Source organism: Onychostruthus taczanowskii, unplaced genomic scaffold (assembly GCF_017590055.1).
Source record: "Onychostruthus taczanowskii isolate IOZ18803 unplaced genomic scaffold, ASM1759005v1 scaffold55, whole genome shotgun sequence".
Classification (NCBI taxonomy): domain Eukaryota; kingdom Metazoa; phylum Chordata; class Aves; order Passeriformes; family Passeridae; genus Onychostruthus; species Onychostruthus taczanowskii.
In genome coordinates this window covers 4,885,574-4,898,174 of record NW_024503124.1, presented here as the reverse complement: position 1 = coordinate 4,898,174, position 12,601 = coordinate 4,885,574, and the positions used below count along the sequence as shown (strand labels likewise).

The window sequence follows — 12,601 nt, the reverse complement described above, 5'->3', positions numbered from 1 at the left end:
GACAGCGCGGGGGGGCGGCAGCGGCGGGGGACCCGCGGGAGCCGGGGAAAACAGGGTGAGCCTCGGGAAAAGGGGGAAACACGGCGGGATTTCACACGAGGGGGCCTCGGGGTGGCGGCTGGGAGTTATCACCCCGCTGGGATCATCATCCCGCTGGGATCATCATCCCCCTGGGATCTTCGTCCCGCTGGGATGTCACTGAGCTGCTGCCACAGGGATGGCACTGCGGAGGTCACAGCTGAAATCCTGCGTTCAGCTCTGGATCCAGAATGGAAAGAAGAGAGGTTGGACCGTGTCCAGAGATGGGAATGGAGCCGGGAAGGGGCTGGAGCACCAGGAGGGAGATGGGAAAGGGGCTCAGCCTGGGGAAAAGGAGGCTCCAGGGGGGGCCTTTTCCCTCTCCGCGATCCCTGACAGGAGGGTGGAGTCAGGTGTAATCGGGATCTGCCCCCAGGGAATAATGAACGGGATGAAGGGAAACGGTTTAGGTTTGATTAGGGAAAACTTCTTTAATAAAAAATTAACATATAATTATGTATTTCCATCTCTAGTTATATGTAATTTATATAGTTCTACTATTTGGTATTATTATTATTATTAAGCAGTATTATTACTATTCTCCCCATCTCTCCTATTCCCCACAGACACCTCCGAATGGATATCCCATTCCATCAGTTTGTCCTTGGGGGATCCCCCTGTGCTGCCAGAACAGAGCCAGGAGCAACGTAAAAATGCAACCTAAATGTCCCAAGCTTCTCCACTGCACAAAAAGGGGATTTGAGGCTGTTTTTTCATGGAATTCCAACAGCCCCGGGCACTGCAACTGGCCTTTGGGATGAGCAGCAAATACCAATTTCCTCGGATCATGGCAAGGAGGTTTCTTTATTAAATTTTAGTGAACTTTATTGAACTTTGTTTGTCCTTTCTTAAACCCTTGGGGTTTGTTTTGTCCTCTCACAACCCTGGGTGCTTCCCATAAATCCCGTGAGGCTGTGGGGAAAAGGGAAGTTGGGAAGAATAAGAATAAGAATAATTTAATAATTAATAATTAATAATGAACTCTTCTTTAATCCCATTGGACATTTTGGATCTGCCACAAAAATTGAAAAGAAATGTCCATGGAATTTAATTCCAGCAGCAGGGATGAACCTCAAGGAGAAAGTGTCCATGGGGGAGCTTGGAACAAAGAATTTATCCAAGCAGGATCATTCCCAGGAATCTCCTGGGAGCTGGATAACTCTGACCTTTATTGACTTTAGGAAAACCTGTTGTTGCCACAATTTTCACTATTTCCAATTCTTCTTCCACTTCTCCTTTTACTTCTGCTTATGTTTTCCGGAGAAAACTACCAAGAGAGGGGGGAAAACATCCTGGCAAACTCCAGGAAAAGAAGAAAAATAGAATGTGGTGGAGATGAAAAAACCCCAAAACAATAAATTTCTGCTCCTGCTGTTATATTTTTTTTTTTTTTTCAGTAACTGCAAACCCAGATAAAAAATTCCTTGTCAAGGTTTTTTCCAGGAAAAAACAGAGCCTTCCCAAACAATGATCCCACTTCGCTGGCCTTGCCCGACTGACAGCGTTTGTCCCTAAAAGATAATCGGGATGGGGTGGGAGGAATGGGATTAATCACGCTTTCATAATTCCCTTTTATCCCACTGCTCCACAGGCTGAGTCAGGGTGCCAGCATTGCCCTGCCTGCTGACAGGCTGCTTTTCCTCTTCCCCAATCCCATTAATCATGTTTTCCCTGCCTTTCCCTTTGGCTCTGACTCATCCCGGCTGTCCCTGTCACCCTGCTCAGAGTGGGCACTTGGAATGCTTGTCCTGACCCCCGAATCCGGGAGTTTGTGTCAACAGGGGGGAATTTTTGGCTTCTCTGCAGGGTTTTGGGATGAGGTTGCTCTGTTGGAATGCTGGCAGTTGTCCATGAAGGAATGGAAAGCAATGGAATGTAAAATAATAAGAAATATCATGGGATAATAGGATCTAAAAGAGGTCTATCCTATTATTTGATCCCGAAAAAGCCCTCGCGTACAACAGTGCTGAAATCAAAGGGATTGCTCAAGGATTTGGGATCTTGGTCATGGGATTAGGGCCTTGGTCATGGGATTGAAACCTTGGTTGTGGGATTGGGACCTTGGCCATGGACTCAGGACCTTGGTTGGGGGATTGGGGCCTCGGACATGGAATCAGGACCTTGGTTGTGGGATTGGGGCCTTGGCCATGGAATCAGGATCTTGGTTGTGGGATTGACAACATGGTCATGAGACTGGGGCCTTGCTCACAGTTTTAGGAATTTGGTCATGGTCTCAGGACCTTGCCCGTGGGTTGAGCTCCTTCCTCGTGGTCTTTCCTCGTGGTTTTAGGAACTTGGTCATAGGATTAGGATCTTGTTCATGGATTTGGGCCCTTCCTCCTGGGTTTAGGGCCTTGCTTGTGGGTTTGGGACCCTGTTGATGGATTTAGGGCTTTTCTTGTGGCTTTGGGACCTTTTCCATGGGTTTGGGACCTTCCTCATGAATTCAGGACCTTCCTTGTGGTACTGGGATCCAACAGAGCCCATCCCAATGCTCCCACCCCATGGCCCCAGCAGGGATGAAGGGAATGGCACCTGCCCAGGACCACAGATCCTGGGAAAGGCTGAGATCATGGAATAAGCCTTAGGAAAGGATTTGGGATCACCATCCACCCGCTGTGGGGAACACAAAAGATTAGGAGCAACAGACCATGGATTTTTTAGGAATATTTTTATTAAAACCCACTGCAAACACATTTTTGTTCAGGTTTTCATGGAATTTCATTGGAGAAAGGTGTTGGGATAACTTTATCCTGCAAATCCAAGAGTTTCATTCTGAGAAAGCAAAACACTCATCCATGACAAAAATCTCCAAGGAGCAGGATGAACATCCCATCTCCTGTGGAAGACAGGGCACCAAATTATCCTGCTCCAACTTGTGGGATTCACCAGTCCCTGGACAACTCCCTAAGGAGGCCACGGATCAAGATGTGGCAGGAAAAATGAGAGACATGAGGCTGGGTCCAGGTGGAATTGCACCAGGAGGGAGGATGCTACAGCAGGAAATATTCCATTAGGGAGAATCCAACCTAAACCTTGCTACAAATTCCTGTCTTCTCCTAGATAAACCATCATTCCCCAATGGAATACACAGAGGTTGTAACAGAAATTGGGATTTTTATTTTTTATAAACAGCACACCTCAGATTTTTCCCAGTTCTTCTTCTACCCTCACCCTTCCTTTTCCATTTTTATAGCCTTATATCCCATAAAAAACCCCAAGGCTGTCACTTCCCACAGATCCAAATCCAGCATAATTAAATGGGATTTCCTCCATTGATCCAGCTATTTCCAATGCTCTGCTGGCTTGGGATTTGGGAATTTTCGGCAGGATTTCCAAGAATCCTGCTGCTGCATTCTCTCCCTTTCTCCCAATACAGGCACCACACAGAAAACGTTCCTATCAGCTCAATTTTCCTGTTTGCAGCTCACAATGGAGCCCCAAGACAAGAAAAAAGCAGGAAAGGGTTTTCCTCAGCACATGGAATGACAGGATGCAGCTCCCTGCCCACCACAAACTCCTTTGTGTTCTATTCCCATTCCTGGAGCAATTCAGCTCCAGGGACAAAATAACTCCAACAGAAACTTCAGGAAGCTGCTGGACCCTTCAGATCCTGTGGCTGATCTTTTCCAGCCCTTCATAGCATGGATAAACCATGGAGGAGGTGTTGCTGGGTGTGCCCCTCAGAATTTTGGGGAGAATTCCCACTGGAAAGGCTGGAAAAGGCTCAAGGAGTTTTGGGAAGTACCTGGGGAGCAACTTGACCTGGAGAGTCTTGAGTTACGAGTTTTACTCAGAATAATCAGCAAATATTCCAATTCCAGCGTGTTCCTTACACAGGGAAAGAAGGAAAACATGCTCAGCCTGGAGCTGGGAAGGATCCTTCTCAAAACAAATGATCCAACAGGAAAAGCCCAGACTCTCATGTGGCTGATGGGAAGGAGAGCATTGTTTTCTCTGTTTAGAAGTGTATTTAGGCAGGATACTCAGGAAATGAGGAGGTGGTTATTCCAAACACAGCTTTTCCTACCTTTATGCCATTCCTTGGCTCCATGATGAGCAGTTTTCCCTGGTTTCAGGTGACAGATTTGTAATTAAACCCCAAAAGTAACCCTTAAACCCCACCCTGGCTGTGCCTGCAGGGGCCTGTTCGAGCTCTGCTGAGGCACATCCCAATTTCAAACCCTTTTCCATCCCAACTTCAAACCCTTTTCCATCCCAACTTCAAACCCTTTTCCAGGAGAACAAGACAAACCCAGAGGGGGCAGTGCACAAGGGGCTGCAGGAGAATTCCAAGTGAGCAGTTTCCCTTTAGGAACACGATCCAATAATTCCGATTTTGCCTTTTGGAGCCGAGCTGAAGAGACAAATTCCACCCCATCCCCTCTCCCCTGTCGTTAACCCTTGGAGCAGCAGGACTGCAAATCCCACTGGAACAGCCAGAGGAGCTCACTTTGGGCACAAAGCATTCCCTCCCACCCTTTTATCGGGATTTTTAACCCTCTCCTACCTGCGCTCCCCGCGGCTCTCGGGCTGCTCGGGCACCCAGCAATAATTATCGGCCGCGGTTTTGGCCGGCGGCTTCTCCCTCTTGGCCGCCCTTTTCCTGCAAGCCACGAGCGCCAGGGCGAACGCCAGCAGGAGCAGGATGGCCACCAGGCTGCCCACGATGTAATAGAGCAGCAGCCGCGGGCCGTCGTCCGAGCCGGCCCCTAATCCCGCCGTGGGCATTCCCAGAGTACGCGGGATGCTCGTGGTCCATGGGATGCGCGTGGTGCCTGGGATGCCGGAGCTCTTCGGGATGCCGGAGCTCTGTGGGATGCCGGAGCTCTGCGGGATGACGGTGGAGCTCTGTGGGGTGCTGCTGGAGCTCTGTGGGATGCTGCTGGAGCTCTGCGGGATGCTCGAGCTCTCTGGGATACTGTTTGGGATCGCCTCTCCGGGGCTGCAGCCGTGCCCATCCGCGTCCCGGAGGGAGCCAGGCGGGCACAGGCACTCGTAGCCGCCGGGAAAGTTGCGGCAGGCGCCGGGACACGGATCCCGCAGGCATTCATCCACATCCAGGCAGGACTCTCCTCCCGGCTGCCGCTGGAAGCCGGGCCGGCAGGCGCAGCGAAAGGAGCCGGGAATGTTGATGCAGAGCTGCGGGCACGCGTGGGGCTGGGCGCACTCATCCACGTCGTGGCAGCGGTGGCCAGCGGGCCCCGCGGGGCGGTAGCCGGGCCGGCAGAGGCACTGGAAGCCGCCGGGAGTGTTGTGGCACTGGTGCTGGCACGGCCCCGACTCGCACTCATCCACATCCCGGCACCCGCGCCCGTCGGCTGCCAGGGCGTAGCCAGGCTCGCAGCCGCACTCGAAGCCGCCGGGCAGCGCCCGGCAGGACCCCTGGCAGGGATTGGGATGGCAGAAATCCTCGGGAACGCAGGAGGCCATGTCGGCGGCCAGCACGTAGCCGGGGTGGCAGGCGCAGCGCGGGGACTCGCCGGGCGCATCCAGGCAGCGCTGCTGGCAGCCCCCGTTGTGGTGGCCGCAGTCCACCGGGCACAGGGGACCCGGCGGGTGCCAGGCGAAGCCACCCCCGGCCAGCGGCCCCTTGCAGACGGCGAAGGCCGAGGCCCGGCCGCTGTCGCACTCCACCTCGGCCAGCGTGCCGAAGGGAGCGGCGGCCAGCCGGGCGCTGCGCACCCCGAACGGGGTGGCGTAGGTGACCGCGCCGCGGCCGGCCAGCGGCAGGAGCCCGCACATTCCCTGGAAGCTGAACTTGCAGAGGAAAGCCGGGAGCGTGCTCCGGCAGGCGCGGTCGGCCCAGCCGCCGGGGCCGTGCGGGCCGGGTGGCCGCAGGGCGACACAGCGGGCGCTCACGCAGGTGACGGCCGGCTCGGATGCCCACTCCGAGAAGTTGCCCGGCTCGCCTCCGGCCACCCAGGAGAAGCCTCGCAGGGGCTCCTGCGGCCGCACGCAGTGACCCCTGGGCAGGGCGAGCCCGAGCCAGGCCGGGCCGGGCCAGGCGGCGCTGGCCAGCAGCTCCCGCAGCCGGGCGGCCTCGCCGGCGCTGCCCACCGGAGCCAGGTTGCCCCCGTTGTCCTCGCAGCGCTCCTGGGCGCTTTTCCAGTTGCTCTCATCCCGGTGCAGAGTGTAGCAGGCGCTGTCGGCACACAGCACCTCCACGTCGTCCCCTCCGCAGCGCCAGGCCAGCAGCAGCAGCAGGAGCGGCCGGAGCGTGGCCATCCCGCCGGACAAATGGACAAATGACCAGCGGAGTCACCGCCGGCGGTCACATCCCGCTGTCCCGCTGAGCTCTCCCGAAACACATCCTGTGCTCCCGGCTTTCCTATTTATCACCGGAGGCCGCGGCTTCCTGTAGCGTGCACCTCGTTGCGCTTCCCGGCTTCCCTTTGTGAAAAACACGCTCGCTCTCCTGTGAAAATTTAAAAAGTTTAATAAAGGGCAACAGGAGACAAAGTGAAGCAAAGATTACGGCCGGGTGCATCCTGGCACTCAGCCAAGAGCACCCCCTCACCTTCGGGGATACCCCTTAAACACCTTTCCCATTACCTCAGTGCTTTGCATCTTCATGGATGCATATCCATAAGCCAGTTTCCATATCCCGGGAAGCGTTTCACACGGCCCCTCCTCGGGCCCGCCTTTTCAGAGCGTGCGTGTCCCTTGGCTGTGCTTTTGGTTCCTCTTCATCACTCCCACTCTGGGCCTCGGTCCCCGCTCCCATCAGACGGCAGATGCTGATAGCTGGCATATCAGCAGCAGGATCCACATCACGCCTTCGCTGGACGTTATCCCGACCAAACAGTTCCCTCACAACCACATCAGCCACCCCTACTGCCGTGTCCAAGTTTTTGTTAGTAGCAGAAATAAAAGCAAAGTTGTTTCAGCATGATACGTACAGCACTCATCCTCATATCCGCGAAAAGCCGACAGCAAAATGTGTATTTATAGCACCTTTCCCGCCGGCTCCTCGCTCCCATCCCAAAGTTTTGGGTAAAACACGCTGCGTTCCTGCTTTTATGCTTTTATTTTTGTGGTGTTCCTGCTTTTTTTTTTTTTTTTTTTTTCTCCCTCCAAGAATTTGATTTATTCCCTCCGGCAGCAGCTGAGTTTTCCAAGCCCTAATACGGGCCGAGATTTTTCAGGCACGTGTTGCTAAAAGGGGAAGGAAAACATCCCAGCCAAATAGCCGTGGGATCCGTGGATATCAGCCTCTAAAAAAGAGGGAATATTTGGCGTGGCCTCTCCCGCGCACGCGCAAAGATTCCAGCACATTTCTCCCTTTCTTTAAATAGATGGAAGAGCCCTGAAATAGGAGCTGGGTCGTGGGAAGGTCCTGGGAATACCAGGATGGAGCCAAGCTCGGCCGGGCTCCGGTGCCGTCCCGAGCAGCACTGTCCTGGCATTCCATGGATGAGGATTCCTCACGGAATTCCAGGTTTGGGCTGGAAAAGCTCATCCATGAGCAGGGCAGGGACAATTCCACTGGAATGGGCTGTTCCAGACCTTGATGCGGGGATGCTCTGTGGTAACAACTGGGCTGATCCCAGTTGCCTCCCTGCATTCCCAGGGTTTCTCCTGAAGCGTCACTCTGGCAGCAGCCGATTCAGGATTTAACCCTGGGAGTCTGGGGGGTCTTTTCCTGCTTGGCACAGCCATGGATCCACTGCTCATTTGAGGATTTCTTGGGTTAGGTGGGTTTGGAATTCTTGAGGGAATGGCCATGATCCAGCAGAGAAATTAAAACCAGGACTCTGCTCCTTCACTTCCCTCCTAAATAAAAAAGCTGCCAAAAATCCCAATTAAAACTGTGGATTATTCCCAGCCCGGCTCATGCACAGCATTCCTGGGAAAGCCCTGACTGCTGGGATATCTTCTGGAATCTCCCATCCGAGTGAAGGTTCAGGGAGCCACAGCCAACGCTCCCAAACCGGAGCATTGTGGGAAAACAACTTCCAAAAAAACTGGGAGGGAGAAACCCCACCTGGATGCTGTTTCTAATTGGATTTATCTAGAATTCCAGGAAAGGGGGGAGTATTTTTTGACTTGGAATAAGAGAGCTCAGCACAGAAGCAGTTCCCTGCTGCCAGCCCAGGACACGGCTCCGCTGTTGGAAAAACACGGATCATGGTTTGTCTGCCTGGCTGATCCCACAATTTTCCAACCAACAACTTCTTTCCACAACCCAACCTGGCCTTTTTTATCCAACCAAGTTTTCCTGGACAAAATCTGGGAATTTTTAACTAAAGCTCCTCTGGATATTCCCAAACTGGGGAAAAGCCCCAAATATTTAAATATAATTTAAATATTAAAAGTAATTCCAGCATAATCAAAGAATTGATGGGAATGTTCTTTCTTAGGATGTGTAGGATATCCAATCAGGAATTCTGTCCCAGGAAAAAACTTCTTATTCAAAGCCATGTAAAATTCATGGAATAGTTGCAGAAATAAAGCTAAAAACCTTTTCCAGGGGCCAAAAAAAAAAAAAAAAAAAAAAACCCAAAACCACCTAAAACCTCATTTATCCCTCTTTCCAAGAGTTTCATGGATAGGAAAGCTCCATCCCATCACTTTTAGGAAGATCTCCATGTTCCAAGCTTATGTGGGAATATTTTGCGAAATTTTTGGTGCTTCTTTGTTTTTTTATTGAATATTCCACACTCCTTAAATTTTCTTGGATGTTCCCATTGAAAATCCAAGTCCTGGCTCCAAACTTTAAGAGGATTTTCTCTCCCAACCCCCTTTGGTTGAACACATCCATATCCTCCATTTTCCATAGGAATCCAATCCCCACGATCTCCTGGAGAGCGGAATTCCCACCAAAGGGAATACCCAATGCGATTAATTAAAACCAATTAAAAAATCGGGAATTGCTGAAAATGAAGGAATTGGTTTTAAAATGTCACTCAGAGGTTAAAGAAGGAAAAGGGCGTGGAATGTGTGACGTCAGCGGCGGCAAATCCCAGGACTGGGAAGAGGGACAATGGAGCCGGAGGGGGGGACACCTGTGCTGGGAAAAGAATTGGAGGAACTCGGCTCCCTCTGGAGACATCACAAGGACACGAAGCTGGGGTTGGGAAGAACTGGGAAGGTTGTTGGAATAGGGGAGCTCCTGTTACATGAAATTTTGGGAATTTGGGCAAGGTAGAGGAGCAGGGATTAGAAGGGGTTTAATGGGAAGAGAATTCCAAGTGCCAGGAAAAGGAATTGCTTTGTTTAGGTTTTCACATCCCTTCTCCTCGGCTCCGGGGAAGTCCCACCTGGAATTCTGCATCCAGGACTGGCTCCCACCACAGGAAGGACGTGGAGGTGTTGGAGCAAATCCAGAGGAGGCACTGGGATCATCAGAGGGATGGAGCAGCTCTGCCAGGAGGAAAAACTGGGAGAATTGGAATTGCTCTTTGCCTGGCAAAGAGGAGCTGCAGGATAATCCAATTGTGGCATCCCGGGACCTGAAGGAGCCAAGGAGGGAAACTGGGAGAGATTATTCCCAAGGGATGCAGTGACAGAAGAAGGGGAATGGCTTCCTGCTGGCGGGGAGCAGGTTTAGATGGAATATTGGGAATAAATCCTTCCCTGGGAGGGTGGGGAGGCCCTGGCACAGATTCCCAGAGAAGCTGTGGCTGCTCCATCCCTGGGAGTCTCCAAGGGCAGCTTGAAGCACCCTGGAATAATGGGAGGTGTCCCTGCCCATGGAATGAGAACAGGAATTAAGATCCCTTCCAACTGAAACCATTCCATGATTTTTCTCATGGAGTGGCTGAATGCCCACCTAGATGGAAACAAAGAAAGGAAGGAGCAGTTCCCATCCCAAATTATCCCATTCCTTCCAGGCATCTCCCTCCTTTTCATGGAAGCAGGGATTTTGTTCCTTGGAGTCCAGATTCCACGCTGGTATTCTTGATCCTTCCCTCCCTTTATCCTGTCCACGTTTTTCCGATGTTGGAGCAGCTTCCAGGCTAAAGCTGGAGGAGGGGGGATGTTCAATACAACCTGGAGCAAATCCAGGAATTCTGTATCTCTGCAGATAAAATCCAAGACAAAATTCCAAGAGCTCCATGGGGTCTCTGCCAGCTGGGAGGGAGCAGCTCCGGGTGTTTTGAGCAGCTCCAAGGAATTTGCTGGATGCCAAGTCAGGACACAATCCCTGAGTTTTGTCCCATTTTTCCAGCCCACTTTGTGTTTAAAACCAGGAATTCCATTTCAGTTTCCATTTGGAAGCAGTTGCCCCAGTTCCAGGGAGGAGAAATCCCACTGACCCCCAGCAGATCCATGCTTGGAAATTTCTTTGGGATAGAAATGGAACACTCTTCCCAAACCCTTTCCTCCTGGAAATGGAAGGAGTGGAGCACAGCTGGAATACTGGGCTGGATAGCAGCTGGAAAAGTGGGAATCATGCCTCTGGAAGCCTTCTATCAAGAAGGAAAAGCTCCTCAGATCCCGGTGGGAACAGGACAATCACCCTGGGGAAAACCCTCACTCCAAGGGATGTTTTCCCCTCTTTCTTTGTTATCTGAGGGATTTTTTATTGTTCTTGAATTTTTCTTGTGTTCGGAGCCCTGGAATTGCTGACTGGATTGTCCTGGGTGGTCCAGGGTGGAAATGTGTGGCGGGAACAACCTCTCCTCCAGACGGAGCCAGTTTAGGAAAAAACAGGAATTCAATCAGAGGCTTCCATGGGGATGGATCTCTCCTCCCACCAGGATATTCTCCAAGGAATATTTCTGGGGGAGCTCTGGAATAGAAGGGGGGAAGGTGAAGGAGAGGACGGAGATTAAATCCCAACCTAAATTCCCTGATTTCATTCCAGTGGGAGACTTGGGGATATTAATGTTGGAATGCCACCAGGACACCTGGAGAGTGCACACACAAATAAACGCTGGGATGTCTCCAAACAATCCAACCCATCCGGAGGGGCTGCACTGGGATTTGGAGCTCAGACCAGCCAGAGCGGGGGAAATGCTGCAGCTCTGCAAAATTCCTTCTTGTTCCCAAATTTCCTGGTTACCCAGGATGAGCCATCAGGGAATTTGGCAGCTCCTTCTGTCCCTGAGGGAATTCCAACTCACCTCCCCAAAGAGGGACTGCCTAAGGAAAGGAAAATTGGGAAAAATTCTGCTCCAAAATATAAAGAAAGTGGAGAATTCGCTAAGGATGGTGAATTCCTGTGTGGTTTTTCTGGGATTTCTGGGATTTCTGTCTGTTCCTTGTGGGAAGCTGGAGGCAAGAGGGAACATCTTTAGGACATTTGGGAGATTTTTTTTTTTGGCATAAGTTGGGATTTTCTTCTAGGCATTCCCATTTTTAGCTCATCCCATTTGGTGGCAGGATCGGTTTTCCAGGTGGAATAATGAAGGAATAAATTTCTAAAAATAAACAAGCAACCAACAAATACATATAATAATAATAATAATAATAATAATAATAATAATAATAATAATAATAATGTGTATCCATAGGCAGATGCTGCCTGAATAAACATGGAATTACCACGGGAAGGAAGCATTCCAGGGGATCCATGAGGAGTTGATTCCTTCTTTTTTCCCCCTCTGTCTCACACTTTTTTCCCCATTGAAAACAGGTCTTCTCTCCCCACAGGAGCTCTGGGGAACAGAATTCCCAATTTCCACCTAAAATCAAGATCAGGGGATCCAAGGTGATCCCTCTATTCCCGTGTAGTGCCAGAGGGGGAATTCCAAAGGAAGCAGTTTAAGACCCAGTCTCGTGATCCCAGCAATGGGGACAGGCAGGTCTGGAAAAGGCACTGGGATCCGGGATGGAGGATTTGGGTGATCCCATTTTTCTTTGGGATGTGTAGGACATCCCACGCTTGGATCAAGGAAGGTGTATCCATAGATCCTTTTTTTTTTTTTTTTCCTGGAGCAGAGGCAGGGGAGCACTGGGCTCTCTTATTAAATATTGATTTCCCCCTTTGGAGGCTGTTTGCTCATCCCACAGAATTCCCTGCCTGTTTTCCCTCCCCCTCCTGTTGGAATTTCCACATTTGTGGCACAATCCAGACTTCTAGTCCTTCCCAAATTCCCGCAAGCAGCAAAAACCAAGGATGGGGTTAAAGCTGGGCTGGCTCCGGCTGCTCCAGCTCCACCTTGCGCTGAGCCAATCGGGATTTGTTGCCATTCCCAAATGTCATTCCCGGTCGGAGGGGCTGGGAGGGCCGGGAATGACTCAGCCCTGGCACAATCCCAGAGTTTCCAACACCCCCAGCTGGATTGTTCCCTGTTTTCCCATTTTCCTCCCGCTTTTTTAACGCTGTCCCAGCCCAGCTGCGCCGAATCGCTTTTCCCGCTGACGTGCCAAATCCCGGGAAGGAGGTGGCTCTGGAATGTGAAGGGAAAAGGCAGGGTTGGAAACACACCCGAGGCTCGGGAAGCGCCGGGTGTTGTCCGGGCAGGGCGGCAACAACTGGAAGGAAAAGCAGGGTGGGATTCTCCAAAGGGATGAGCGGCTCCTCCAGACCCTGCCCAGCTTTCCCGGGATCATGGCAGCGGCATGGGATGGG

The 12,601-nt window shown here is 51.6% G+C and overlaps 1 protein-coding gene and 1 long non-coding RNA gene across 3 annotated transcripts; one reads left to right on the top strand and one right to left on the bottom strand.

Annotated features, from left to right (window-relative positions):
* The first annotated feature begins 62 nt into the window (after window positions 1-62).
* On the top strand, window positions 63-910 carry LOC121342644. The gene is made up of 2 exons (XR_005953589.1): window positions 63-284; window positions 645-910. It is a non-coding gene; the product is annotated as an uncharacterized LOC121342644 (long non-coding RNA).
* Window positions 911-2,732: 1,822 nt separating this feature from the next.
* Window positions 2,733-7,124, bottom strand: CD93 (CD93 molecule). Of its 2 annotated transcripts, none has more exons than XM_041417237.1 (2): window positions 6,634-7,124; window positions 2,733-6,496 (listed from the first exon to the last, which is right to left on the bottom strand). In XM_041417237.1, the coding sequence occupies exon 2, from the start codon at window positions 6,304-6,306 to the stop codon at window positions 4,585-4,587; it is 1,722 nt and encodes a 573-aa protein (XP_041273171.1). In that variant the 5' UTR covers window positions 6,307-6,496; window positions 6,634-7,124; the 3' UTR covers window positions 2,733-4,584. The 2 variants fall into 2 exon arrangements, with proteins under 2 accessions (XP_041273171.1, XP_041273174.1); XM_041417240.1 differs by having other exon boundaries at window positions 6,981-7,124.
* Window positions 7,125-12,601: the final 5,477 nt, after the last annotated feature.

Excerpts from the sequence above, each read along its gene's own strand:
- CD93 (XM_041417237.1), bottom strand. The coding sequence starts at position 6,306 with ATGGCCACGCTCCGGCCGCTCCTGCTGCTGCTGCTGGCCTGGCGCTGC.